Source organism: Catharus ustulatus, chromosome 24 (assembly GCF_009819885.2).
Source record: "Catharus ustulatus isolate bCatUst1 chromosome 24, bCatUst1.pri.v2, whole genome shotgun sequence".
Taxonomy (NCBI): domain Eukaryota; kingdom Metazoa; phylum Chordata; class Aves; order Passeriformes; family Turdidae; genus Catharus; species Catharus ustulatus.
In genome coordinates, this window is record NC_046244.1 from 4979200 (window position 1) to 5006754 (window position 27555).

General features: G+C 48.8%; 1 protein-coding gene across 1 annotated transcript in view; it reads left to right on the plus strand.

Moving 5' to 3' along the window:
- MEGF6 (multiple EGF like domains 6) overlaps positions 1-27555 on the plus strand; it is an 84973-nt gene that overhangs the window by 4904 nt on the left and 52514 nt on the right. Inside the window, 1 exon segment of the mRNA XM_033079873.2 lies at positions 991-1100. Coding sequence (XP_032935764.1) covers positions 991-1100 — 110 coding nt within the window.

Here is a 27555-nt window from a genome sequence, read left to right on the forward strand (position 1 = left end):
CTGGTACCAAGAGGATCCTGGTGGGCTGCAGCCTGCTGCCTGTGAATTGCTTTCTCAGCTGCTTCTGGAGCACAACAATTTCCTTCATAATTTGTTAACAGCTCATACAAAACAAAAAAAAAATAAATTGGTATCTGCTTTTATTTTTCTCAGCTGTGCTTCCCTGTGCTGGTTGGCACGCAGGAGTTGCTGGAGGTTTCCTTCCCAGGGATTAACAGTTTGTGTTATTTGGAGGTTTTTTTTGTAGGGACATTCAGACAAAATCAAACAAGTCGACTGAGTTAGGATAAATATTTTCAGTGGACATGCACAACACATCTGCTGTGCCAAATATTTGTTGTTGTTTGCCTGATTTGCTTTGGTGGAGCAGTTTCATGTTCTGCCAAAGGAGCTTTTTAAAAATCGGCCTCAGAAGTATTATCTGTGTTTCAATTCTCGCAAACACACAACACCAAATTTCCGGAAAAAAAATGTGTCGCTTTTATTTATTTACGCTTCAGATCAGTCCCTGCTTTACTGCCCCAGCTCCCACCCTGGAGGGAACTACTGGGAGTGGTTAAAGGGACCCTCAGTGTCCCCTGTCAGCTCTTGGAGCAGCTTGGTCTTGCCATCAGGATTATGTTGATTTTTTAGCTCACCAACACCTTAGAGACACCTGCTCCTGCTCACTAAAGCACAAATACCTGTTCTTATAATTTAAATTTCCTTTGTAAGCAAGTAGTGTAAGGGAGGAGCTCAGAGGTGTAAATAGTCTAGAAAAGGAGAAAAAAATAATCTGGGGTGTTGTGAAGGCCTGGGGGTTGTTTCTTGTGTTCCTAATTAGAGTAAATTAGGAGTATTTTCTTAGCATCAGTGATCACTGCCAGGCCATGTGGAAAACAATGACAGCACGAATTTTCTCATTTTATTTGCACCTACAGCTACAAATTCTGTTCTTCTGGGTTTCCCTGTCCTGCAGGAGCTGACTTTGGCTGGGGTTTTGTGTTTCAGGGTTGTGTATTACACAGGCTACAGGCAGGTGTACCAGGTGAGGTCCCAGACCACGTACAGGTGCTGCCCAGGATGGTCCCAGCTCGCAGGGGATGCTGGCTGCCTGCACAGTAAGTGTCACTCTACTCTTCTTTTGGCTCATTTCAAGTCATGTGCCTGCAGAAAATGCTCTGAAAATGTCTTTAAATGTGTTTAAAAATGTGCTTTAAAATAACTGTAATTGGATTTTTATAGTTTTTCCTGTTATTATTATTATTATTATTATTATTATTATTATTATTATTATTATTATTTTATTATTATTATTTTATTATTATTATTATTTTTAAATTATTATTTCCTTGCATCAGGAGGATGCTGCTCTGGCTCCCTGGGAAGCACTGTGCAGTGCTTTCCATCTTTCCATTTCTGGAGAATTTCTACATTCAGGGTCCCAACCATTCATCCACTTGCTAAATGCTTCTAAATATTTAAAATCAAAGCCAAATTGATGTTTGCAATGGTGCCACTCTGGAAGCTCCTTTGAGAAGGTTTGTCAGGGGCTGGGTTTGTTATTTGAAGAGTGGCTGAGTTTGAGCAGCCCCTGGGAGAGGTTTGGGATCTCTGTATCCACCCTTTGCTCCCTCCTGCATCCAGAGCTGGGCTCAGGGTGATTCTGAGTGTGAGCCTCGAGGAGGGGACACACAGCCAGGAGAAGGGGTGGCACTGGGGTAATATTGGACTGAGCCTTGGATATGTCTAAATCCCAGATTTGTCCAGTATTTCCACATGGCACTGCTCAGGTCTGGAGTGGAGACCCAGAACTGGAGGTTTGGGATTCTGTGGCTGGACTCCAGCTCTCTTCCAGTGCAATTCCCTGCCAGCCAGGCATGGAAGTGAGTCCTCCCCAGCTGTATTCAGGTTTGCACATGATGGGGATGTGCAAATATCAGCCTATAAGATGATTTTATGCTGTTGTTGCAGAAGACAGAGGCAGCTTTATCCCCCTGGGCCCCACATTCCCAATTTCCCTCCAGATTTCTGCCTGACACAGGAGGCAGCTGCTCAGTCCTTCCCCCAAACCCTGCAGCCACATCCAGCTGGGGAAACATTTAACTGGAAACTGCTTCTGAGGTGTTGAGAGTGAGGAAAAACCTCTTGGATTGAACCAAATGTCACCTTGTGCAGAGCCCTGCACACTGCTGCTGCTGTGGGATCAATTCCCTGCCTCGGTGCCTGATTCCTTTCTGATTTAGACCTTGGAGAAGGTCCCCAGAGAAAAGCAGCTTTGGATTTAAGGGATAGGCAGGAGAACCAGCAGAGCATTTGGGACATGCCCTGCCATCAGGGGAATCAGAGCCAGCTCTGTTGTGGAGGCTCTCAGGGCTGGGATTGAGCTCCAAGACAGGAGGATGTGTCCCACAGCCTTTTGTTCTGTGAAGAGGCTGCCTGTGCCTTCCCCAAGCTTTGATGCTTGTAGCAAAGCTTTTTTTTTTAAAAAAAAAAAAAAGGGTTAAAAAGGTGTGTCAAACAACCAGTCTTTATTCTTCCTATTCCAAGCTGTGGCACAGAACAGCCACAGGGGAGAGGAAGCTCCACGGGTGCCTCGTAACCCCTGTGAGTGAGCAGATAATAACCTCAGCTGAACTCTGAAAAGCACCTTCTGTAATGATTTTTCCTGCCAAGGAAATGAGTAATTCCATGCAGGAAGGAAGCAGAGAAAAGGAAATAAAGCTGCTCAGGGCACGCTCTGAACTCATCCCTCTCATCATCACCGTGGCTGGGAATGGTGCTCAGGGACTGCTCAGGGCAGGGCTGGGCTGGAGAGGAGAAGAGAGGGACAGCCAGTGCCAAAAGCAGAGTGACACCAGCCCAAAAACTCCTGCAGGAATTGCTGCAGAGCTGCTGGGGGGGTTGAGGTGGATCATGACCTGGGATGGTGAGCTCTGCCCCCATTCAGCCTATCAAACCCAGCTGGACACCCCTGGCTGCACACCCAGCCATGCTGTAACTTGTTTCTGGGACAGAAAAAGAGATATTTAATGTACCTCAGGTGCAACAGGCACAGCAGGGAGCTGATCTCTGCTGGCTCTCAGCACAGGCAGGGGCACTTCCAGGGGCTGAAAATAAAATTGCATTGCTCAGTGAATCATCTGAGCCCCTGAGAGCAGCAGCCACCAGCTTAGGGCTGAGGTGGGCAGTGGGAATTGTGCTGCCTTTTTCCAGACCCCACAGGCATCCCACAACAAATGGGACAGCTCTGCCCCAAGCCAGGTGTGTGTCCTGGTGTGTCCTGATTCTGCAGGTGCCCCAAGCCAGCTGTGTGTCCTGGTCTCTGCCCTGTCCTGGGGAACGTGTCTGGGCTCTGTGTAACCAAACCCTCCTCCTGAGGAGCTCCTGGCTGCTGCTTTGCAGGGATGTGATGGCTTTTCCTGCTGGTGGCTTTGGCCTCAGCACCAGTGTGTCCTCCTGGAGCAGAGGAGGTGTGGGAGGGAATTGTCAGTGACCCCCAGTGAGGTGCTGGGGCAAGGGCACACAGCCAGGCTGTTATTTATGGATGCTGGAGGCTCCTCTGGTTGGTGTGGAGCAGCCTGGGGTCAGCCTGTGCTTGCTGCTGGGGCTCTGCTGAATGCCACAGAGCTGTGCCAGAACATGTCAGCAGGATTTGTGGCCCTTCCTATCTGCCTCCAGAGATCATTGATCGTGTTCCAGGAGTGCTGAGCAGGGAAAGGGCATCTCTGCTGACAGTTTAATTAGGGCTGCTGTGCAGTGGAATCTCTCCAGTGAGGATGTCTTGCTCTCCCTTGGGGACTGGCACCTCCTCATTGCAGGGTTTTTGTTTGCTCTTTGTTTGCTCCCTAAAAATAAAAAAACCCACCCCATGAGAGGGGAGATTTTCAGCACTGCAGGCTCATGTGTAACCCTCCCATCTTATTTGAACATGATGATATTGTCTGACATTGATGGTGATCCTTAACAGTACTGTTAGATGGGAGGTCCCAGCACCTTCTCCCTGGTCAGGAGAATTGTTTGGGCTCTCAGAGCTGTCCTGGTGCCTGGAAGAGGAATTTGCCTCGTTGCAGCCACTGCACTGAGGGTGCTCACTGTTAGCATAGGTGGGAGGCTGTCTGTAGCAAAACTGGGGTGTCCTCCCCTTCCTCACGTGCAGATTTGTGTCTCTGAGCTCTTACAGGTGAAGAAATGTCCCCACTACAGAGCTGTGGGGACAGTACTGCGAGGGTGTGGGCTCTGCTAGGAGCAAATAGCTCAGAAAGAGATGGAAAACTCCATGGCAACAGAGATCTCACTGGTCTCACAGAATATTTGGGTTTGTTCCTCTCCTTGTGTGCTCTCTGGGATGGTGACAGCTGGCCTTGCTCCTGCCACCCCAGGGCTGTCAGGGTGAAGGCAGGGAGCCCTGACCCTGGCAGGGTTCTGTCTTTTGTCTCTTCTGGTGGTAGCAGGGGTGAGGATTTGTTGCTGTTGCTTCCATTGCCCTCTGTCCTGGACCATTCATCTCTTTGGCAAGGAGAAAGGTCAGAAGTCAAAGCACCCTTTGCATTTTTAGGATGGCATCAGGTTCTTTCCCTGCCTGATTGCTGATAGTTTCACTCTCAGCCTGAGCTGCCTGGTTTCAAGTGGCCTCTGAGATGCTCCTTAAATTCCACCTGGGTTCAGGTAAAGCCTTTGGTGATTAGGTGAGGGGCCTGCATGTCTGGTAATCTCTGTGATCTCCACTTTCAGCTGGAGATGTTGAAAAGCTGAGTCCCTCTGAGCCTGTAACTCTTGATGTGCATGGAGCAGCTGAAGCTCAGCCACCCACAGCCTGTCTGTGCTCGTGGGCCAGCCCCTGCCACCTTCAGAAGGGACATGGTGAGGCAGAGAGGCACCAAGGAGAGCTGTAAAGAGGCTAAAGGAGAGATTTAGTGTGGGTGACACTGCCACAGTTGAGATGTGTCCTAGACAAGCTCAGCCTGAGCTGCTGGTCTAAGGGTGGCCAAAGTTGTCCTGAACTCAAATTTTTATCCAAGTGAGGTCCTGCTGTCTTCTGATTTTCAGCTCAGGTGGAGGTAAAGCCTGGCCCTAGGTAGGAAGGAGAATTAATGCTCATTTGAGGAAGCATCAGTCTGAGACGTGATGACACCCATGGGATCATCCCTAGTGCTGAGCAGAAAGCAGCTGAATTGTAATCGCCCCATGAAAAGGAAAAAACTTCTGTTATTCACAAATGGGCTGTTAAAATCTCCAGAGTGAGTTACCCCACACTGAACTGGTTTCTTTCTGCCAACTCCTCTGAGTTTTTGCCCATCACCTGGCGAGCAGGGGAGGAGTGCTAATGGGGGCCTGCTGTCCTTGGAATAGCCCTGCAGCCTGGCACGGCTCTGGAACCTGACATGGTCCTCAAACCTGGCACAGCCCTGGAGCCTGGCATGGCTCTGGAACCTGACATGGTCCTCAAACCTGGCACAACCATGGAGTGTGGCATGGCCCTGGAACCTGACATGGCTGTGGAGCCTGGCACAGCTGTGGAGCCTGACATGGTCCTTGAACCTGGCGCAACCATGGAGACTGGCACGATCCCTGGGGTATGATGTGGCTCTGGAGCCCAAAACAGTCCTAGAGTCTGGCACAGCCCTGGAGCCTGGCACAGGCCTGGAGCCTGACACAGCCCTGGAGCCTGGCACAGCTTTGGAGCCTGGCATGGCTGTGGAGTCTGGCATAGCTTTGGAATCTGACACAGCTCTGGAGTCTGGCACAGCCCTGGAGTCTGGCACAGCTCTGGAGCCCAGCACAACCCTGGAGTCTGGCACAGCTCTGGAGCCTGGCAAAGCCCTGGAACCTGGCACAGCTCTGGAGCCTGGCATGGCTGTGGAGTCTGGCATAGCTTTGGAATCTGACACAGCTCTGGAGTCTGGCACAGCCCTGGAGCCTGGCATGGTCATGGAGCCTGGCACCGTCCCTGGAGACTGGCACAGCTCTGGAGCCTGGCACAGCCCTGGAGCCTGACATGGCTGTGGAGCCTGGCACAGCCCTGGAGCCTGGCACAGCCCTGGAGCCTGGCACAACTCTGGAGTCTGGCACAGCCCTGGAGCCTGGCACAGCCCTGGAGCCCAGCACAGCTCTGGAGCCTGGCACAACTCTGGAACCTGGCACAACCCTGGAGCCCAGCACAGCCCTGGAGCCTGGCACAGCTCTGGAGCCCAGCACAGCTCCAGCCCCTGACCACATGCACCATCACAGGGCAGCTCAGGCTGGTGATGCAGGTTGAAGCCCGGGCAGGAAACGTGTCCAGCTGCCAGCTGAATGTCCCTGAGAGGTGGCTTGGCTCTGTCCATCCCCTCCTGGCTGCTGCAGGCTCATTGTTTAGTCAGCTGAGAGGCTGTGACTGAACTCCTGAACCTCTTGCCTGCCATGGAGCTCAGTGCTGGTTCGTGGGCTCCCCTGGGATCACATCTCTGCCCAGGCAGGGCTGCACCTCGGGGAGCCCAAATGTTGCTTTTCTTCCTCCTAAATCAGTCTCATGTCTCCGACTTGCCGAGGATCCCGCCTGGCTGAACCCTCACAAAGGACCCTGAGCAGAAGGGGGTGATGCTTCCCATCATTTATTCTCTCTCTCCTGTTTCCCTGAACAGTGTCATTACACTTTCCCCAAATTTCATCGCATTCAACTCTGTCGCTCTGAATTAGGAGCTCGTTTGCAGGAGGCCTGGAGGGCACAGAGGGGGAGACCCGCAGCCCCCACCCGCCCCCGGGCTGGGAAGTAGGTTATTATGATTTCCACTCGGTATGTGCCAGCCTGCAGCACAGAGCAGGGAATTGTCCGGCTCATTCAGGAAATCTGGGGCACTGCCAAGAATAACACCCCTGTCTTCTAACCCCTGATTTGTGTCGCTGAAATTGCTTCTAATATTTTCCATTGTTGTGCTTCGGGTCTCGCTGAGCTGCTCTGAGAGCCAAGTGCTGCTGGCACGTTGGGCTCCCTGGAGCCAGGCTTGGCTCTGCTGGCACCCTCATGAAAATGTGGGTTTTAGGTGTTTAAGGTGAAAGATTCAGGAAAAACCAAACCACTGTGTAATTTGGCCAGGCAGCCCATTCTCTCTTATGGTGCTGGGGCCTGAAGGAAAGGACTAAAAGAAAAGACAGCCCCTCTCTTGCATGATCAGAGCTGGGAAAACCTGGAGGCTGCAGCCCTAGAGCAGCTTGGCACGCACCTGGAGATGGGAAGTTCTTCCTGCTTTGTAACTTCACAATTATAAGCTGCACCATTTTGACTAAAATTTTGGTCCGAACCTGAAGTGTGGCTTATAATCAGGTGTGGCTTATATATGGACAAAGAATGAAAAGTTGCTGTTTTAGTCTGGAGGACAGGGGTCTGCTGAGAAAGGCAGGAGCTTCTCTTTGAAATGGAGAATGCAAACCCCCTCCCTCCAAATTATTATAATTTTGAAATCAAGGGGCTCTCAGGCAAAGACATGGGAATTAGGAATAACAGTTCTTTACTAGGGAAATTAAAATAGAAATACAGCACTACAAAGAACAAACCCCAAACCCTGACACAGTCAGAGTACAGCCTGACACCCGTCAGGCAGGCAGGGTGTTGGCAGCAGTCCCATCCCATGGTGGCTGCATCCTCCTGCAGTGACAGATGTGGCTCAGCTGGAGCAGTGCTCCTCTACAAGGTGCAGTTTCCCTCCGGAGCTCCAGTGGTGATGTGGAGGAATCCCGTTTCCCTCTGGAGTCCAGTGGAGAAAGGGGCTCCCTTAGTGTCCCAAAACCTCTGTTTTTATCTTGGTAAGAAATGTTGGGCTCTTCCCCCTGGCTGGAGCAGCTCCCAATGGGATGCAGTAATTTTATCAGTGCCACAGTGGGACTCAATGGCCATGAGCAGAAAATGACTGGCTGGAGGAAGGATGGGTTGTGAAAAGATAAAGAACACTGCCCTGCCTGGTTTCAGTCGATGGCCCATTAGCAGAATATCTCCCATGGAGATCAGGATCACTGCCCCCACCCTCAACAGATGGTGATAGAACAGATACCTTTTATCACACTCTGTATTGTAACGTGCGGCTTATAATCAGGTGTAATTTATAATTTTGAAATTACTGTATTTGCAATCCCCAGGCTCGGCTGAGCAGGATGCTCAGCAAAGAGCTTCCCAAGTCCCAGAGCTCTGCCAGCACGGGATTGAGAGGGGATCACTGCAGTCCCCAGGGATACACGGCCATGGAAAGCACCTAAAGCGTCAGATGAGAAGATAACTGGCTTTGTGAAGCAGCATTTCATCACGGGTTCATTAGTTTGAGGAGATGAGTTTGGGCTTCAATGCTACCTTTGTGTTATAAATAATCTTCTCTTCTGGAGGCAGGGGGTTTGTAAAATAGTCAGGTCCTTAAAAGAGCCAATGCTGAGGCTCGAGGATTTCGGCTCTATTACATCAAAGGTGCAAAGTTTGTGGAGTTTGGCCTAAAAGAATTGATAGAAGAAAGGCCCTTGATCAGGTACATGACTCTGTCTGGCAAGAGAATGTATTTTGATGGCAAATGTGAATATTTGGAGAATGGCACCTTCACCTAACCCCTCACCAAACCTCCTGAATCACAAAACTCCCCCAGTCAGTGCAGCCTTGGCAGAAGGTGTTGTGTGAGCCAGCAGCAGGATTTAGCACAGAGGAGAAATCAGGAAGTCAATTGTGTTCCTGTAGGAAAAAAACAGAGCCAATATTTGATATATGGGAGATTCAATAGTGGGAACACAGTAATGTGGTTGTTAGATTTCCATGTATGGTGGGTTAGAACTGATTTTTCAGGCGTGACAAGCTGACACCCACCAGCTTTGGGTTCCTTTTGGGAAGGTAATCCCTGCCCTTTCCCAGCTTGGATTTCGTGTGGCTGCCTCAGATTTTTTGTCTTTGACAATTGATAACTTTGCAGATTTATTTCCTGGTGTGCACAAGCTGCCCCAAAACTGCAGCCCCTGCCTTGCACTGTTTCCATCTGTGATCCCTTTTTCTCTGAGTGCACAATTAGTGTTTTGGAGCCGGCGTGGGGGGTTTGTGCCAAGAATTTTGGAGCCATTTTGGAAGCCTGCGCGGGGTGCCAGTTATAATGACACAAAATGAAATGTGTAATCACAGACCTGCTTTTTCTGTCACTAATTAGTTACAGCTTTTAGCTGGAATGGCAAGAGAAGCCAGGGGGGCTCCCAACTTGCAAATAGGAGGGAGAATCTGCATCCAGCACAGCCCACGTGCGTGGGGGACCCTGGGTTCAGTGAGTGCTGCTGTAATTGTTACCAGGTGGTCCCAGATTGTGCAGGGGTCGTAATTTAATCACAACTTTGGATGTTTAGTTGGTTAGTGACCTGAAGGCGCTGTGACACCATTGGTGTGCTCCTTCCTGGGGTGCATCAGCTGGAAGAGATTGGTCCCCTGGCTCTCCAGCCCAGCCTGGGCTCAGCAGAGGGTTGGGCTGGACCAGGGGCCACCACTGTGTGTCTTGCTCTGTGTCATCACTTGATGCTCTTTGGTCCAGGTTTGCCAGGTTTTTGGTGAGATATATTCCTACCAGTCCCATTGCTCTTGGAGTTTTTAGCAGTTTGATGAAAAGCGGGAGGAAAAGAAGGAGGTGAAGGAAAAAGAATGGAGAGAGGAGCTGGCTGCCACCACAGCTCTGTCCAGATCAGTGAACAGAGAGAAAATTTCATTGTGCAAATCTTTAAACAGATTTAAAAAGGAAGATGGATGCTTGTTCTGCGTCCTTACCCCCCGACAAAGCACCACACACATGACAGTGCCCCTGCTCACAACGTTTCTGCTTTTGAGATCAGCAATTCCCAGTGGGAAAAATAAACCATGGGCTGCATTTCATGAGTTATGAGAAGCACACACTCCCCTGGAAAAACCATAACCTTGTTAGTGGGCTGATGGGGACGATTTGGAAAGGTGGATTTCAGAAGCCTAATTGAGCATTCTGTGTCTCCGTGTCCATTTTACACTCGGCTGGGTGAGAACAGAGAAACGTGCCTGCTCAGGCTTACTTACAGTTTAGCTCCATTTCATCCTGTGGGCTGCCCGAAGGTGACGCCACCATGGGGCAGCCAGCTCCCAGGGCAGCTTGGTGCAGAGGTGGGAGCAGCTCCCAGGGGCTGTTCCAGAAACATCCCTCCAATTTCAACACGAGCAACTCGTGTTTGTTGCCTTGAGATCTTGCATGAGTCGTTCTCTGACTGTTTTACCCACTTGCTGGCTGGAAAAGCATCCTTTCAGCACAGCCCTGCTGTTTTCCTGTGATTCTCAAGGAAAGCCCTTAGACATTCCCTGAGGTAATTTCCTTCCTATCCTAAATTCTGAGACTTATTGAGCACCTCACTGTCAAGCAAAAGGAAAAAAAAAATAAATCAACTTTCCAAAATGGTTCAACAGTGGCTTTTCAAGTGTTCTCTGGGGCACTGGACATGTCACAGGGATGGGGTGTTTGCCCTTCTGATGGTGACTGTGGGAATCATCCTCTTCCTCCTCCTTGCAGCCACTTGTGGTGGCATTTTTCTCAATGGTGGGAGTTGCCAGGAGGGATCCTCTCAGCTCTGTCACTGCTCCTCTGGCTTCCAGGGCCCTCAGTGCCAGCACAGTAAGCAGCCCTGCCAAATTCCTCCTTTAATTCCGAGCTGGAAGAGGAGAGGCTTTGGAGAGAGGGATGCCCTGATTTATTTACGTTTTATCGTCGCCGTTGTTTTATCTGCAAAACTCCAACAATCTCCTCTTGGCTTTCGTGGTGTTTGGGGAACTTGGATGTTTGGAAAGGAAATACTTATCATGACTTGCTGTGAAACACAGCTCGGTGCTGTACAATAGCCTTTATTCCTGGCTGCCATCCGTGGCGGGATTTGCTGGAATCGGAGAAGGAAGCTGATTAAAGTTGGGTCAAACAAAGGAACCCCGGGGTCACCGCCTGTGGGGCGAGCTGAGTGCCACCTCAGAAAGGAACATCCTCATATCTTTGGCCAGGCTGCATTTTGGGGCTGCTAAGCTTTATTTAATTAAGCTTTGTGAGGTATGCAAACTCCCTCTTGATGGTTATGGAGTTTCCTATATTTGGTGGCTCACGGATGGTTTGGGAACACCACAGCAAACAAGCCCTAAAAGCTGGGATGTTCCTTGGGCTGAGAACACATTCCTTGGGCTGTAGGGGCACTCAGTTATCTCTGCTCCCTCTCCCTGCTGAATCTTCAAGGTCCAGGGCAGTGGTGCTTGCTCACATCATCTTCAGATGATGCTGATTTATAGCACCAAATTAAAGAGCAAGGCTTTTTTCTTTACCATCCATGTCTGTTCCTCCTGAAACTCTCAGTTCTGTCCTCTTTTGGAACCACAGACGTGTAGGGCAGCTGACCTGGAAGGGCTGGAGAGCATTTTATCAAAACCTCAGACCCCCTAACCCTGAATAATCAGAACCAAAAGGTGAAGTGTGAATCACTCAGTGCAGGGAACACACACGTCCTCTCCCATCCAAGCTGATGGGGTAAATGTTGGGTGTTTTCATGTGCAGAACCTGAGAGGTAAAAAGCATTTCCACACTTGGAAGTGTTTAGCAATTCTCACAGTTATAATTGGTTGCAGCTTTGAAAATCCAACACACATTTTGGAGACCCCCAATATTTTATTAAAAGGGAAATGGTTGATTTGGAGGAGAGGAAAATATTGGATGATGTTACTCTCCTTGCATAAGGGGCTTTGGGTCTAACATGCCTGTCATATTTTAAATAAATATCTGAGATCCTGAATATTTCTTGTCAGATCCCACTGTCACCATTTTGGCAGAGTGGTGGGAATGGGCTGTGAAAAAGAGATGGCCAAGGATGCACAAGGATACAAATTACAGCTCTGCCACCTGAAATTAAAGCAAGAAACCAGGCCAAACTCTGGCATTTTGGAGTGAACTAATTACAAGGGACAGGGAAGAATGTGAAGTGGAGGGGATAAATCATTCTTTGTGCTGCTTGTCCTGAGTTTGTAAAGCATTAATTGCCCTGTTGCCTCCTGGCAGAGGAAAGCTCAGCTGAACCAGGAGCATTCCTCTGCATTTGCAACCTCAAATTATTTTCATTCCTGGGTGATTTATATTTCACACCTAGGACAGAGATGACCCCCTGCCATCCCACTCCCTGCCATCCCCTCCTGCCAGACAACACTTTGCTGTTTCCCAGGCCCATCATTTGTAAAGCTTTGAGCATTTTCATTGCCTGCAGCTGAAGGACAGATACAGGCACAAGGGACTGGGGAGAATGTTCGTTTTGCAAGCACCTTCAGAAAGCTTTCCTGACTTTCCAGTTTCACTTCAACTTTGGTTTCCATCCTGTTTTTAAAGAGATGTTGCCCCTAAAAATTTCCAAAAGACCAATGAAACAGCTGTATTGGTCTTAGCTTGCAGAAAAATTAATTTTTTTTGTCTGTTTCCTAATGCCTTTTGTTATTTGTAGCATTTTTCAAGACTCACTCACCACAGAGAATGTGCTGATTGAGGATACAGGAAGACCCCAGTCACAAGATCATCCCTCCCTTAATCCTCATTTCTTACTGACTCATATCAATGGTTCTCTTTGGTAAATACTTTTTTTGGACAAATTTCTGGTGAAAAACCTAATTGTTGGGATTTTCATCTTCTCTTTCACTGTTAAAAGCGCTCTGGGTGGTTGGCTTTGCTCATCAGTCAACATTTGTGCTGGATTTTCCTAATAGGATGAGAGGCTGCTTTGGGGAGGGACACCTCATCAGTGACTCATTCCTTCCTTATCTGTCACCTGCCAGAGGAACTGTCCTGGTGTTGGAGATGATGGCTCCTCCTTGAGAAAGGATGGAGCTGTGGAGTACTGGGCTCTGGATGTGGGCAGGACGAGGCTGTTTGGTGAACAGGACATGAAAACAACCCATGTGAGCAAAGCTGTGATATCCCATGCGCCGCTCATCTTCAAGAAATCCGGGTCTGATCAGAATGGAGCCGTTTTTTCTTGCCTGGAAAGAAACACAGACGTGTTTGCTTTAGAGGCAGGACGCTCCCTGTCCTGGCCAGACTCCTATCAGAGCTTTCAGCACGGGATGTTTTTGCTGGCCAGCCCCGACCAGCAGCAGCCGGGTGTTTACCCTGGCTGGGCAGTGGCAGCTCCCCATGCTCACCTTCCAGGGTGAGGTGCTGTCCTTCCTGCCCTCCTGAGCTGCTGACAGGGTGTCCTGCTTTGGAGGACAGGTGTCTGCTAAGAAAGGCAGGAGCCTCTCTTTGAAATGGAGAATTTAAACCCCCTCCCTCCAAATTATTATAATTTTGAAATCAAGGGGCTTTCAGGCAAAGATATGGGAATTAGGAATAACAGTTCTTTTCTAGGGAAATTAAAATAGAAATACAGCACTACAAAGAACAAACCCCAAACCCTGACACAGTCAGAGTACAACCTGACACCTGTCAGTCAGGCAGGGTGTTGGCAGCAGTCCCATCCCATGGTGGCTGCATCCTCCTGCAGTGACAGATGTGGCTCAGTTGGAGCAGTGCTCCTGTACAAGGTGCAGTTTCCCTCCGGAGCTCCAGTGGTGATGTGGAGAAATCCGGTTTTCCTCTGGAGTCCAGTGGAGAAAGGGGCTCCCTTAGTGTCCCAAAACCTCTGTTTTTATCTTGGTAAGAAATGTTGGGCTCTTCCCCCTGGCTGGAGCAACTCCCAATGGGATGCAGTAATTTTATCAGTGCCACAGTGGGACTCAATGGCCATGAGCAGAAAATGACTGGCTGGAGGAAGGATGGGTTGTGAAAAGATAAAGAACACTGCCCCAGCTGGTTTCAATGGATGGCCCATTAGCAGAATATCTCCCACAGAGATCAGGATCACTGCCCCACCCTCAACAGATGGTGATAGAATAGATACACTCTGTATTGTAACCTCAGACACTGAGAAAGCATTCCCTCCCTCTCTGGGTTAAACCACCTTGTAGAGAAGGCACATCCCTTGTCTGAGCTCTTGCAGGAAGCTCTGCAGAGCATAGTGTGTGCCCATCCAGGTTTCAACACCTTTTCTGTTGCCTCTTAGTGGCTTTTTGATCCTGTCAGATGCTCTCAGTGTAGAAATTGCTATTTGTTTCCCTGCTCTGCTTGTCCACTTGCCGTCAAGTCACCTTTGCTGTGCAGCAAACTGCAGCAGAGGTTGAGCTGAACAATATTTCAGTGAGCACAGAGTGATTTGCTGAGGATGCATCTGGGCTGTCCTGAACTCCTTTGGTATCTTCCATCCTTGGTAGATGAAAGGGTTCTAAATGGAATATTCAAAGTTTGGGGTGAGGCTCCCTTGAAGCTCCTTTTTGGGGCTTGGATGTAAATGACCTTTCAGTGCAGGCTCGTTGCTGGAGGGAGGGGGTGTTGGAGAGCCTGGGCTCTGCTCCAAGCCTGCCCAGCCTTCCTGGGAGTCCTTGGGCCACCCAGCGCTCTGGGCTGTGGTGCTGGTGAGCCCATCAGAGCCCAGCACAGCGCCTGTGTGTGTGTGTGTGAAGGTGGCTGTGTTATTTGTGTGCCCTGCTGTAAATCAGCTGCTCAGCCTCACCCTTCTCTTACTGGAGCCTCCCAGCAGAGTGGATCATTTCAGCAACACTCAGGCTGTGGGGCTCTGCTGTGGGACCAGGACCCTTCCTAATTAGCCTGGCTCTGTTTTGAAGCAGGGGCCAGCCCAAACCTCCCTTGGCTCAGCACAAAGGAGAGGTCAGCTGTGGCGAGCAGGGCTGTGATTAGTGTCTGTGCCTGGAGGCCAGCTCGGGTGGCTTTGTCACCCTTCAGGAGACCATTATAGTTTATTTCTGTTATAGCACAGCCCTCATTCACCCAGCCTTTGACGTGCCCCTGGCGTTGTTTGACTGAGTAAGGACCTGATTTCTCCTGCTGATCTCTCCCAAGCTGTTCAGTTGGAAACCTTTGGATGTGTTAGGGCTGGGAGAGAGGGGTCTGCTGGAGGCCAGAGAAACGTGGGACTGTGAAACACTCAGAGGTGTTGGAAGGCGAAATGGGAAGGGTTAGGCTTTGGAAGCAAAGGAAAGCACAGGCAGTATTTTCTTGGATCCAGGAGCCAGGTGCTGTTTCCAAGACATAGAGACTCGAGTGATAGCGCCAGTTCAGACTCAGGTGACGTCCCCAGCTGAGGAGAGCCTGGTGCAGGCTGCAGAGTGACGGTAGCAAGATCCTGTGATCGATGCTTCCAGTTCATGAGGCCAATTTAAAATCCGTTTTGTGGAATTAAATGGCTGCAATTGTTCTTCAGCTGTCAGTTCATTGGAGAGAATCCACGGTTAATAATACCAGGGCTAAATTAAGCAGAGCACTTCTCCAGCAGCCAAGAAGTCCGAATACTTTTATTTATAAGCAGCCTCCTGATTCACAAGGTTAGCCTTCTGCTGGGAGGGGAGAGGGGCCGGAGGCCAGAGGAGATTCCTGCTGGGATTTTCTTGTATTTTGGCTCAGGAAGGCAGTGGAACAAGGGCGGCTTGTGCAGAGCTCGGCGGCGTCCTGTGCTATCGGCTTGTCCATCAGCCAAGCGTGGTATTTAAGAGCTGGCAAACAGGTAGGGCTGAGCTCTTTGAAGAAGTCTGGGAGAGGAAACAAGCCAAGGTGATGCAGGGGCTTATTCAGCTAAAAGCCATCTTTTGTGAAGGGAGTTTGGAGGAAAAGGGAGAAGGTGCTGGAGCTGGGGGAATGCCTGTTGTTGTACCTGCAAAAAGAAATGTCCTGGGACTCGTAGCCGTGGGGTGACCCCATCCCCAGAGCCCCTCACTGAGTTGTGTTGGTCAAACACGGCACAGCTCCAGCCTCATCGTAACTGCAGGGCAATAAACCTGTGAATAACCCAGTAGTTCATACAATCTGAGTTTCTAGAGGTGAACTGGAGTACAGCAACCAGCCCTCTGGATGTGTGTGATGCTGTGCAGCTCTGTCCAGCTCCACCAGTGAGTGATGGAGCGCGTGCAGAGGCAGAAGCATTGCCAGCCATTTGTTTAAAGGAACATGATAGTGAGTGAAGTAGAGCTGAAATCTGATGGGCTTTGGTGGATTTGAAATATGGCTGGCTTTGTTCTTTTCAGGCTTTCCTTGGGCTGAGCTCAAGAGTTAAGGATTTCATGATCATTTAAAAGAGATTATCATATTGGGTGGAAGAAAATATACTGCTCAAGTCCTTTGGATGAGTTGTAGCCCTCTGCTTAGGTTTTGGCAAATAAATCAGAGTGGAATCTTTTCACTGGCGTTGCAACGTTCACACAGATCTTTACTGCTCCTCACGTTGAGATCTGCCAAGGGTAAGAAAACTTGTAAGGAAATGACTCATTGAGCCACCTGAAGAAGACAAAACCCATGCTTTGTTGTCAGGGATGGGTACCTTGGGCCAAGTCATGTGGAGTGCTGGATCTTCAAAGCTCTGCATCCCCTTCAGCGAGGGCTGAAGCTCCTGGAACCTCCCGTGACCACTCCTCTGCCACAGCCCCTGCTCTAATCTCCCTGCAAAGGATTTCCTTGGAGCTTCCCAGCCAGCTGTGACCAATTAAACAGGGGCTGTGGCTGCAAAACCACAGCCACTCGCAGAGCTGGGTGAGGGCTGAGCAGGGTTTATGGCTCTGAGAGCAGCCAAGTCTGCCCGAGGTGTTTTCTTCCCGTAAGCCACCCCAGGAAAGCCAGGCTTGTGAGCTTGGGGGTGAGGCAAGGGACATTTATGGAGGAGAATGGGTTATTTTCCAGGCAGTGTGAAATGCTCCAGTGTAACTGGAGCGCTGGGATCCCACAGTGTAATTGGTAATAAGCAGGATTTGTTACAGGAGTGCAAAGCAGACTGAGTTAAAGCTGAGTTCTTGGATGGATTCTGGAGTGGATCCCATCCCTCTGGTCAGGTAGCCAAAGCTCACAGTTCCTCACCAATTCCTGGTTTCTTGCAATGAGAGAGAATGTGATTGTGAGTGAGAGACTAAACTCTTCAGGTCTTCAGTGGATTCACAAAAGAGAAATGACAGGGGACAGCTTGACTCCCTGACTGTGACAGAAACATCGAATCCTTTAGGCTGGAAAAGACCTTTAAACCATCAAGTCCATCAAATCTTCCCTTGTTTTCAAAGGATCTGCTGAAAATCAGTGGTGTGGGAGCCACACTATCCATGGGCACAAGGGCCAGGTTCCAACCAAAACAGGAGGAGTGGTGAGTGAGATGAGGAGTGGGGACCACAGCAGGAAAGAGAAGCATTGCTGCAAAGCTGCCTGGAATCTGTAGAATTAATTTATGCTCAAACACACAGCCCTCTCCACAATAAATTGTTGGTATGTTATGCTTTCCGTTTCTGGGCTTGGAAAGGTTGAAGAAAACATTTTTTTAAATTCATTAAGTGCTGCCTTCTCCGAGGCATGGTTTTAATGCCATATTCTCTGGCAGGTGATAACATCTTCCAAGCAGCCTCTGAAATGCCTTATCCCCACCTCAGCAACAGGTTTTGTTTTTTCCTTGTTGGTTTTGTTTCTGTTTCATCCCCCATGCTGCATGGGCTCAGCACAACCGTATCATCAGTTTAATAATTCAGGAACAAGCACATGTTGAGATTCCATTCTTTACAAATACCTTTTTTTTTTTTCTGGAAAGATGCTCAGAGGGTTCCCTTCCCAGAGCTCTAATCCATGTGAGTTATGTGAGGAAAGGAGGACGCTTTCCACACATTCTTGATCCAAGTTTCACTGCGTGCGAGTTCCTGTTGTGATTTTCCCTTGGGCTGGAGCTTGATATTCTGATATTGGAGTTTGATATTCAAACAACAGCCTGAGTTGTTTGATAGTGGAGAGGGAAGAAAATCTGCGACTAACAACCCCCACAGAGAAATCCAGGTGGCACCAGCCAGTATAGGAGTTTTAATGGTCAATTTTTACCGTTTTACAAAGTCCAAATGGAAAATGTTATCTTGGAAAATGGGACTCCTCTTACATCAGTGGTACCAGGATCAAAGCACCAGCTCAGGGAGTTTGTTCCTCTGCAGCTTCTTTATCATGGAATTATAGAATTTTAGAGTATCCTGGGTTGGAAGGGACCCACAAGAATCATCAAAGCCGTGTCAGGACTGGAGCTGTGGCCCTGGGACTGGTTCTCCCTGCACATTCCTCAGCAGAGGAACCTTTAGACCGAAAGCAGAGTCCAGGGGACCCTCACCATTCTGGGCTGAGATTCCCCAGCCCATGGCTGGTTTCCTCCCAGACACACTTAATTTTATGTGGCTGCAGTTTCCTGCGGCTCAGCTTGCAGACAGTGACACATGTGCTGTGTGTAGCCGTGCAGCCGCTTTTCCCTTGCACCATTCCACATTTGTGGGGCCTCTGCAGCCCCTCGACATTCCTGCTGGCCACAGGGGCACCTGTTCCACCCTGGCTCTCTGTACACCAGCCAAAAACCAGTTTTGGAGGCCAACAGGTGTTTCTAGTTTGTGGTGCATTAATGGATGTTGACTGCCTGTCCTCCTGCCTCTCCAAGCCAATAAACCCCTGGATCTGGAAATCCTCCACCCCACGCTGGAGCAGCTCAGGATGCCAAGAGGCCAAGTGAGCTCCTTCTCCAGGGCCTGAAGTCATTCCCTTGACTCTCTGTCCTGGTTTGGAGGACAGGTGTCTGCTGAGAAAGGCAGGAGCTTCTCTTTGAAATGGAGAATGTAAACCCCCTCCCTCCAAATTATTGTAATTTTGAAATCAAGGGGCTCTCAGGCAAAGATATGGGAATAGGAATAACAGTTCTTTACTAGGGAAATTAAAATAGAAATACAGCACTACAAAGAACAAACCCCAAACCCTGACACAGTCAGAGTACAACCTGACACCCGTCAGGCAGGCAGGGTGTTGGCAGCAGTCCCATCCCATGGTGGCTGCATCCTCCTGCAGTGACAGATGTGGCTCAGCTGGAGCAGTGCTCCTGTACAAGGTGCAGTTTCCCTCCGGAGCTCCAGTGCTGATGTGGAGAAATCCGGTTTTCCTCTGGAGTCCAGTGGAGAAAGGGGCTCCCTTAGTGTCCCAAAACCTCTGTTTTTATCTTGGTAAGAAATGTTGGGCTCTTCCCCCTGGCTGGAGCAACTCCCAATGGGATGCAGTAATTTTATCAGTGCCACAGTGGGACTCAATGGCCATGAGCAGAAAATGACTGGCTGGAGGAAGGATGGGTTGTGAAAAGATAAAGAACACTGCCCTGCCTGGTTTATAAAACATGGTTATGAACAGGAGATATCTCCTTTAGAAATAAAGAACAATGCCCTGCCTGGTTTCAATGGATGCCCATTAGCAGAATATCTCCCACAGAGATCAGGATCACTGCCCCACCTGGTTTCATCAGATGGTGACAGAACAGATACTTTTGGTCACATCCTGTATTGCAACCCCAGACACTCTCCATTTGTGCCAGAATGTTGGCTGGAAAGCCTGGCACCCTGCAGCCTTTTGGGCACTGCCATCACTGTTGGGTTTTGCCATCTGTTGGCTGGTCCAGCCCCATGAGTGGCCACCAGCCACTGGGCTGGTGCTGGAAGCAGGTTTTGGTGATTGTCACCCCACTAAGCAATCTGCCTTTCCCAGATTCTTCCCAGATTCTTCAATCATGGCATCTCCACGAGGTCTTGTAGGTGGCAGAGCCTTGGTTTGAGGTGGGACCTCACTGCAGATGGGCTCTGCTAATGCAAAAAGTAGAATAAAAAAAAGAGTAGAATAACTTTGCTGCCTAAAATAGGGATTCTTTTCCTTTAGAGATTTATGTGGCTTGCTAAAAGACTGGCTAGACCATTCCCAGAGGTCCAACCCAGCTCTCCTTGCCAGGAGCTGTTTCGAATCACGGGTAATGGGAGTCAGGTCTGTGATTCATGGTGCTGATCTGACTGTCAGAGATCAAAGGGCCAAAAATCACGAGCCTGGTGTAAGAAAGGCTGAGCTCCCCTGGCTGGGTTGAGTGGAGAAAGGGGCAGGAGGGTTCTGAGGGTTAAAGAGGATCCAGGGATGCTGTGCCTTTCCTTGGCACTGTGCTGTGTGAGGGGGTTGGGTTTCAGCCCGATGGATGCCAGATGTGTGTCATTAGAGGATACCTCTCCTCACCAGCTGCAAACTGTCCAGCGCTTCCTCTGCTGTTTTCATCGGGAGAAGCTTGAATTCCCACTATTTCCTGCCATCTCAGATGCTGTCAGGCTGCTCTTTAGCTGGCAAGTCATGGAATTGTGCAGCCCAAACCAGTCATGTGTGGCAAGATCAGGCACTGTGTGTTGATTTGTATTTTTTCAGGAGCTCGGTTAGGATTTGCCTTGATAAACTTGCCCATAAAATTACATTTTACGTTTAATTTGCAAAATGAATCCCCTGAAAACTCTAAGGATTTAACTAGAAGAATGCAGGAGATGGTTTTGTACTTAGGTGAGATGAAGACATGGCTTTTCACTTTGTGGTCTCTTGTGCAACAGGATATGCTCCTAAAAAATATGTGTTTTAAAACTGAAGAAATGGCTAAAAAATAGGAATTCAGAGCACTCATGGTATAGTTAGGGATAAATTCATTAGGAAAATGTTCACACTTTACCCAGGCTTTTCATCAGCAGGGATCTGAGGTTTCTGTGAGGTTCCATGTGTTTGATACCTTGCTGTAGGGCACTTGTTGAGTTCTGTGAACACACAATTTTCCAGGCCCTTCCAAGCTCATTCTCATTCCTTCCTGCCTGAATCTCCCAGACAGAACACTTTAGCAAGCTCCCTTCTAGAAATGGCCTGAAAGGTCTTTTTTTACCAATTTTTTCAAACCTAAAAGCAAGGTTAATTATGAGGAAAACAAGGGGATAACTCCCTTTCCTGAGCACTTCCCATGGTTGTTCCCACCTGGTTTTGTGCTGGCCTCGCCTTGGGGCTGTCTGGATGAGGAGGAGGAAGGTGAGGAGCATTCCATGGGCTCCTGTGGCAGAGATGCAGGAAAAGAGAGGAAAAAGGACCTGGATCTCCTTTTAGGAATATGTTTGCAGGTACCTGTCCCTTCCATGCTGCCATTCTGGAACATTCTGTGGTTGGAAATGCAACATTGGCTTCGACCTTTCCCATATTCAGTGGAGAGTGGGGGTGCTTGAAATGTGTAGGAGAAACAGATGTGGAAAATGAGTTTTGGGAAGCAGCAGACCAGGTAATTTTTCTGGTTTAAAATGATTTAGGCATTATCCCCTTCCATAAGGGCTGGGAAGCTGCCCTGGATTACACAGGAGAGTAGTGACTCCTGGCAAAAAAATACATTATTTCAGTCTCCTTTTCCCCCAGTTGCTCAGGATCTCACCTCATTAATAGTGGAGATTTTGGAATGTCAGATATTTGGCATATCTGGCTCTTGGAACTGTACAATAGGTCCCTGTGGCTGGCTGTCACTGAGCCCCATCTTTCTGTGGGGAGGTGTTTGATCTGCACCTGGTTGTGCTGGGACTGGCCCTGCCCAGGAAACCTCTCCCACCTTAAACAACTGCTCCTTGGAGGAGGTGAATTTCCAGTTTAGAACATTACATTTATGCTATTTTTGTTTTTTTTTAACCTCATGAATCTCCCCAGAAGCGAGTAGCCCTGACCCTTTCATTAGAGACAAAAGGGAGTGTGTATAAATGTCTTTTGTGGCTTGGCAGTAAACTTGCTGAGGACGACATAAAACGTGCTCATTAAATGCTCTTTACCCAGCATTGCTTTTTGTTTTCTGCAGCACTGTGATGTTTCATCCCACCATTAATTGCCTAATACCAATTATGGCATAAACAAGCCATTTGCTAGTGTAACTTTTTCCATTTATTTTCCAAGGTTCTTACTCTTGACACCCATTATACATCTGGGAACGTGAGGGGCAATATTTGTGGGGAAATACAAATAACAAGATGGATGATCAGTAGTTTTACACAAACCTTCCTGTGCTACAAACACGACCGTGGCTCCCAAAACGCTCCCCCCACTTGGATGCTTTGTTGTATTGAGCTTAATTATATGGAGACAAAGAGGGTTGGAGCAGGCTCTTTTTTCCCAGGGATGTGTTTCGGTGTAGGACACGGACTGTCCGTTGTGTGCTGGCAGCTGAGGCAGCCCCGAGGGAGAGGTGGGCACTGCCCGGTGTCACACACACCCCGAGTGCTGCCAAGGGCCTCGAAGGACTGGCAGAGGGGAGAGCTGCCCCCTCCTCACAGCTTTTCTTTATGGCATTTCAGCCTGTGGGTCTGTTCTGGCTGAAATCTGGGAGCTGGCTGGGATGAGCAGCAATGAAAGGTGCTGGTTTAGGATTCCCTTTGGGATGAGGAGTGTGGCTGCAGCTTCCTGTTCACATGGGCTGTGGTCAGTGGTGTCTCTGGAACCTCAGCTGACCACCTGTGTGTGTTTTAGAGTCTCTGTGTCCCTGCCTGAGCACTGGAGAAAGAGTCAGGAGATGTTTTCTGTTGTTTCCAGAGGTGTTTATTTTATCTCTTCTAAAAGTTCTTTCCCTGCCCAGCCCAGGTCTGTTCAGCAGCTCAGCCCAGGCACTGCCCACCCTGGGCTGGGATTATCTTTTTTACTATAAACTACATAAACATTATTTACAGTTATCTTCCAATACCTATCACTTATATTGTACAGTCTGGTTCTACTCTAAACCAATCTAAAAGTGCCAACATCACCCAGAAGATGGATGCAGGAAGAAGGAGAAAGAAGGACAGAACAGGCCCAGGTTCCTCCATCTTGACCCCAGACCCTTATTCTAAACAATCTTAAAACCCGACTTTTTCACCTTATAATAATCTAACTTACACTCTACTTATTTTTTGTGACTTGTAATTCTTCATGTAAGGGTGGTAATTTTCCCCAGGGGTTAAAATCGAAGGCACAGGGGTTCTGGGCTCTGTGCCAAGGTTCCTGAGCCCCCTGCCTGGGTCTGGAGCCATCCAGGGCAGCCAGAGGGATGTCCTGGGTTCCCACAGTGGGTGACTTTAAACCTGAGAGGTGGAACATCTGGATGTCACACTGATTTGTGCCATGCCTGTAGCTCTCATTTCTCCCTCTGGTAGCAGAGATTTATCCTGGAAATAAAGTGCAGAGATGGGCACTGACAGGCACTGTAAAGAACCACAGCTAGAAGGGCCCATGAGGTAGGAGAGACTTTTGATGTTTAGCTGGAGAAATGGGAATGAGCCAGGGCTGTGAGCCCTGGGAATGAGCCCAGGGATGTCTGGAGCCAGAGCTGGGGCACGTGAGGTGCTCAGAGCCATCCACCCCTCCAGCCCCTGTCTGAGCCCTTTACAGCTCAGCCTTGTGCTGAGCCTTTCTTTGAACCCTCACCTTGCTAAACTTCCCCCCTTAATTCTGTGTGAATCTCTTTGGCGTCGTATGTGGTGGGAAGGAGCTCTGTGATCTTCTCACTGCTGTGCTGGCACCAAGTCTTGGTCACTGGTGTCCATTCAGAAGCCACCTGCCATGGGGACACCCCACTGAAGGTCACCAGCTCCCCAGTGAGCACAGAGCTTCACCCTGGCACGGATTTTTCTGTGAGAAACAACTAAAAGTGGGACAAACCTGCTGGAGACACTCCAACCTCCCCATGCTCAGCCTTGGCAAAGCCTCTGTGATCTCACAGAGCTGAGGTGGCTTCAAAGGCTTGGAAACTTTGAAGGAAGTCTCTTCACCTTCTCTATAAGAGGAATACAGGTTCTGTCCCAGGAGAGTCATCTTCCCGTCTTCCCATTAAATTCAGTTTTGGCCATACAGTGGAAAAAAATCATCAAAGCCCAGCCTGTGCTCTGAGCTCCTGAAGGGAAGCCTTGGAAAGCCTGGGAAAGGCTGCCAGGCACAGTATATTTTTTATTGCATCCATTATATAATGTGTCAAAAAAGAATTCTCTCCACTATGGGGAGATATTTATAGTTCATGGGGTTTTATGGCAGGAGTGCAGTGGCTCAGGTTACCCTGGCTCAGCCAAGGCAGGGCTCTGGCTCCAGGGGAGCAGGTCTGGGAGCCTGGGGGTGAGCTGGGCAAAGGAACAGCTCTGGATGTCATGGCCTGGCCCACTCTCCAGCTCCTGGGGAACCTTGGCAGCACCAAGCAGGAATTTTCCTAAATTTTCAATAAATTGGGCATGGCAGCAGGTAGAAAGCAGCAGCAGGATTTAGGAGTGGGGAGGAGGAGGAGGAGGAGGAGGAGGAGGAGGAAGCTCTTACTGGTCAAGGAGCTGAGGAAACAACAAATGATGTGACATGCACAGATAAAAATGTGTGATGTGAGTGCAGAGGGGACATTTGATGCACACCAATGTGTGGTGTGAGTGCAGAGGGGACATTTGATGCCCATCAATGTGTGATGTGAGTGCAGAGGGGACATTTGATGCACATCAATGTGTGATGTGAGTGCAGAGGGGACATTTGATGCACATCAATGTGTGATGTGAGTGCAGAGGGGACATTTGATGCACACCAATGTGTGATGTGAGTGCAGAGGGGACATTTGATGCCCATCAGTGTGTGATGTGAGTGCAGAGGGGACATTTGATGCCCATCAATGTGTGATGTGAGTGCAGAGGGGACATTTGATGCACACCTTTGTTGCCTGTTGACAGCAGCAGTGTGGAGGACGCCTGGCACAGGAATGGGAATACTCTCAGACCCATATCAGCCAGTTTCTGTTGTGGATGTCCCCCCAGAACATCTGCACAGCCTGAAGCAGACCTGGCACACACATTCCAGTGGGATGGAGGCAGATGAAGAGGTCCCAGATGTCTCCTTTAGGTCAGGATGATTCCCCAGTGGCAGTTTCCCTGCAAGTGTGGCTCCCTCACCTTGGAGGAGGCAGCTGGAAAAGCAATGAGCAGAAATGCATTTACCTGAACTGAACCACCGAAATATTTGAGCTCAATTTTCCTCTTCTTTAAAAAGTAAATACCTTAAAGAGCAAATAAAACCCTTCACAACTTTTCATGCCTTAACCTCTGTGTCAAGGAGTCGAGTTCCAAAAGACCTGCAGAGCTTACAGCTTGCTCACACAACTTTCAAGGATTGAAAGCCCTGACTGTGGTATTGATTAAACCTTATTTGGCCATCTGACATATTTATATTTGTGAGGAGTTCTGTGGGAGCCAAGACTGATAATGCAATCGCTCTGGGGAGGCTGGCTGACAGCAGGGAGGGGGTGTCAGATTGCAATCACTGCTGGTACGTGTGGGAATGATGGCACTGGGATCAAGGGAGCCTCTGGTGCCTTCCCCATCTCTCCTGGGACTCCCCAAAACCCATTCAGGGCACGTACATGAGTGTGTTTGTGCATGTGGGATCTCTCCACGTGTGGTTGTGTGTTTTCCTACATGCACACAGCTTAACAACATCCAGAAGTGTCTCAGGTACCTGTCACAGCAGGTACAGCCTGGTGATGCACGAGGAAAACATCACAGAATCACAGGAACATTAATTTTGGAAAAGACCTCTAAGCTCATCGAGTCCAACCTGTGCCAAATTCCCACTTTGTCACCAGCCCAGAGCACAGAGTGCCACATCCAGGGATGGGGAGTCAGGCAGAAATTCCTCCTGATGCCCAGCCTGACCCTCCCCTGCCTGCACCCTCCTGTCAGCTTCCAGACCATGCTAAACAAAACAACTGCAAAGCACCAGAAACACCAGCAGTACCCAAAGATGACAGATGACATCAATTTGGATGGGAAATGAAGGAAGAAATAAGGGGTGAAGGAAAAGCAGTGGGAAGCAGTGCCCATGGCACGGACTCAGCATTATCTGAGCGCTGCAGGAAGCTGCAGAGCTGGGATGACAATCTGCTCCCTGCAGACCACACAGCTCCCAGCAGGCTCCTTTTATTCCCCCAAAAAAAGAGATTTCCTGGAGGTGCTGTCTGTCAGGGCTGTTTTATGATGTCTCTGTTATTGCAGGTCAGGAGGAGCCAGGCTGGGCTTGTCTCAAATCCATGGAAAGGCGTTGGGTTTGCAGAGATTCATAAGGAGGAGAATCTGGACAGGAATTCTGGAATTCTAAAATACATCCTTATGGTTTCTCTTTTTCCTGACTCTAGTTTCACCTTTATATTTTTCTGCTTGTCTTTTCTGGCAGTACCATGGGAGACAAAATAAAAAACCACGGGGCCAAATCCCAGAGGGTGCTGAGCTGGAGAGAGGGGAAACAACAGAGAAAGGAGGAAGGAAAACAACAAAGAAACAAAAACCCCACCGAGCCTGGATCTTGTGTGCAATCTTGTGCTGGCAAACTTCAGCAGAGCCCCAACACTGGCAGGATTGTGCAGCTCATCCCCCTGGCACAATTTCAGAGAAACAGCAGAGGACAGGCTCCTCTTTCATCCCAAATTCAGCCTGCAGGACCCACAGCATCCTGAGCTTTAACTCCTTGTGTTTTAGTGCTGGACAAAGCACTAAAATCACACAATTGTCTGATTTCCTTTAATGTTCGGGGGAATATTGAGGAGTTTTGGAGGGGTCAAATCGCCAGGACGTCTCAGCCTTTCTGTCAGCACAGCTGGTTTCAGGAAGGTGTGCTGCAGCAGCCTCATTTTTAGGGAATAATCACCCAAATTATTCCCTAAAAGAGCGTGGAGCAGCCAGTCTGTGAGGTGTCCTCTCGGCCAGAGGGAGGGGGTAGAGCATCTCTGAGAGCATCTCTGCTGGGCTCTGCTCGGGATCTGTCCCTGGAGCTGCTCCCTCTGCAGTGCCTCTCTCCCATCCGAGAGCTGCAGAGTTACCCCTTTGGAATGGGAGAAAAAAAACCTTTTTACCCCAGCTTTAATCACTTCTAGTCTGCATAAACTCTAGTAATTTTGTGGGGGTTTTTTGTTGTTTTTGGTTTTTTTCTTTTTTTTCTTTTTTTTTTTTTGTTTTTTCTTGTTTGTTTGGGGGTTTTTTTTGCTTGGTTTTTTCTTGTTTGTTTGGGGTTTATTTCAGTTTAAAAAAATACCGAAACTTTTGTTTACTTTTTTGTCCTATGAAAAGTTATTTCTCTACAAAATACCCCAACAAAAACTCAACCAATCAACCAAAACAAAAACAAAACAAAACAAACCCACCCCCCCAAAACTCGTCCCCCCAAAACTCCAAACAAGCAATCCTCCCAGAAAAAAAACAAACCCAAAACCATCACTAAACCACCTGGGAAAAAAGCTTTTTAAAAAATCATTGTAATTATTAAAAAAACCCAATCCACTGCAGAAAAGAGTTACCTATATGTATGCAGCTCTGCAGATCTAAGTGCAGATTCTGTTGGAAAAACAGACTTTCACGTGTTTTATTTACTTCAGGACCATCTTTTTTAAGAAATTGATCTGGAATTTGGAAGGGCAGCCTCCAGCCTTTGCTGGCTCCAGGTGAGCCAGGAGTTCTGACCTTCTTGGGACAATAATCCTGGCTTTGAACACTTGGTTTTGGACTCCCAGACAATCTTGGGCTAAATTCCATGTATTTATAGAGAATAATTCACTATAAATCCACCTTCATGGGATTGCTAAAGGAAGAGTCCCAGCAGCAAGGTGGCTTCCCCTAAATATTGGGAATTAATCCAATCTGCTTGCTCTGTGCAAGGTGAGGAACCTGCTTGGATGGGG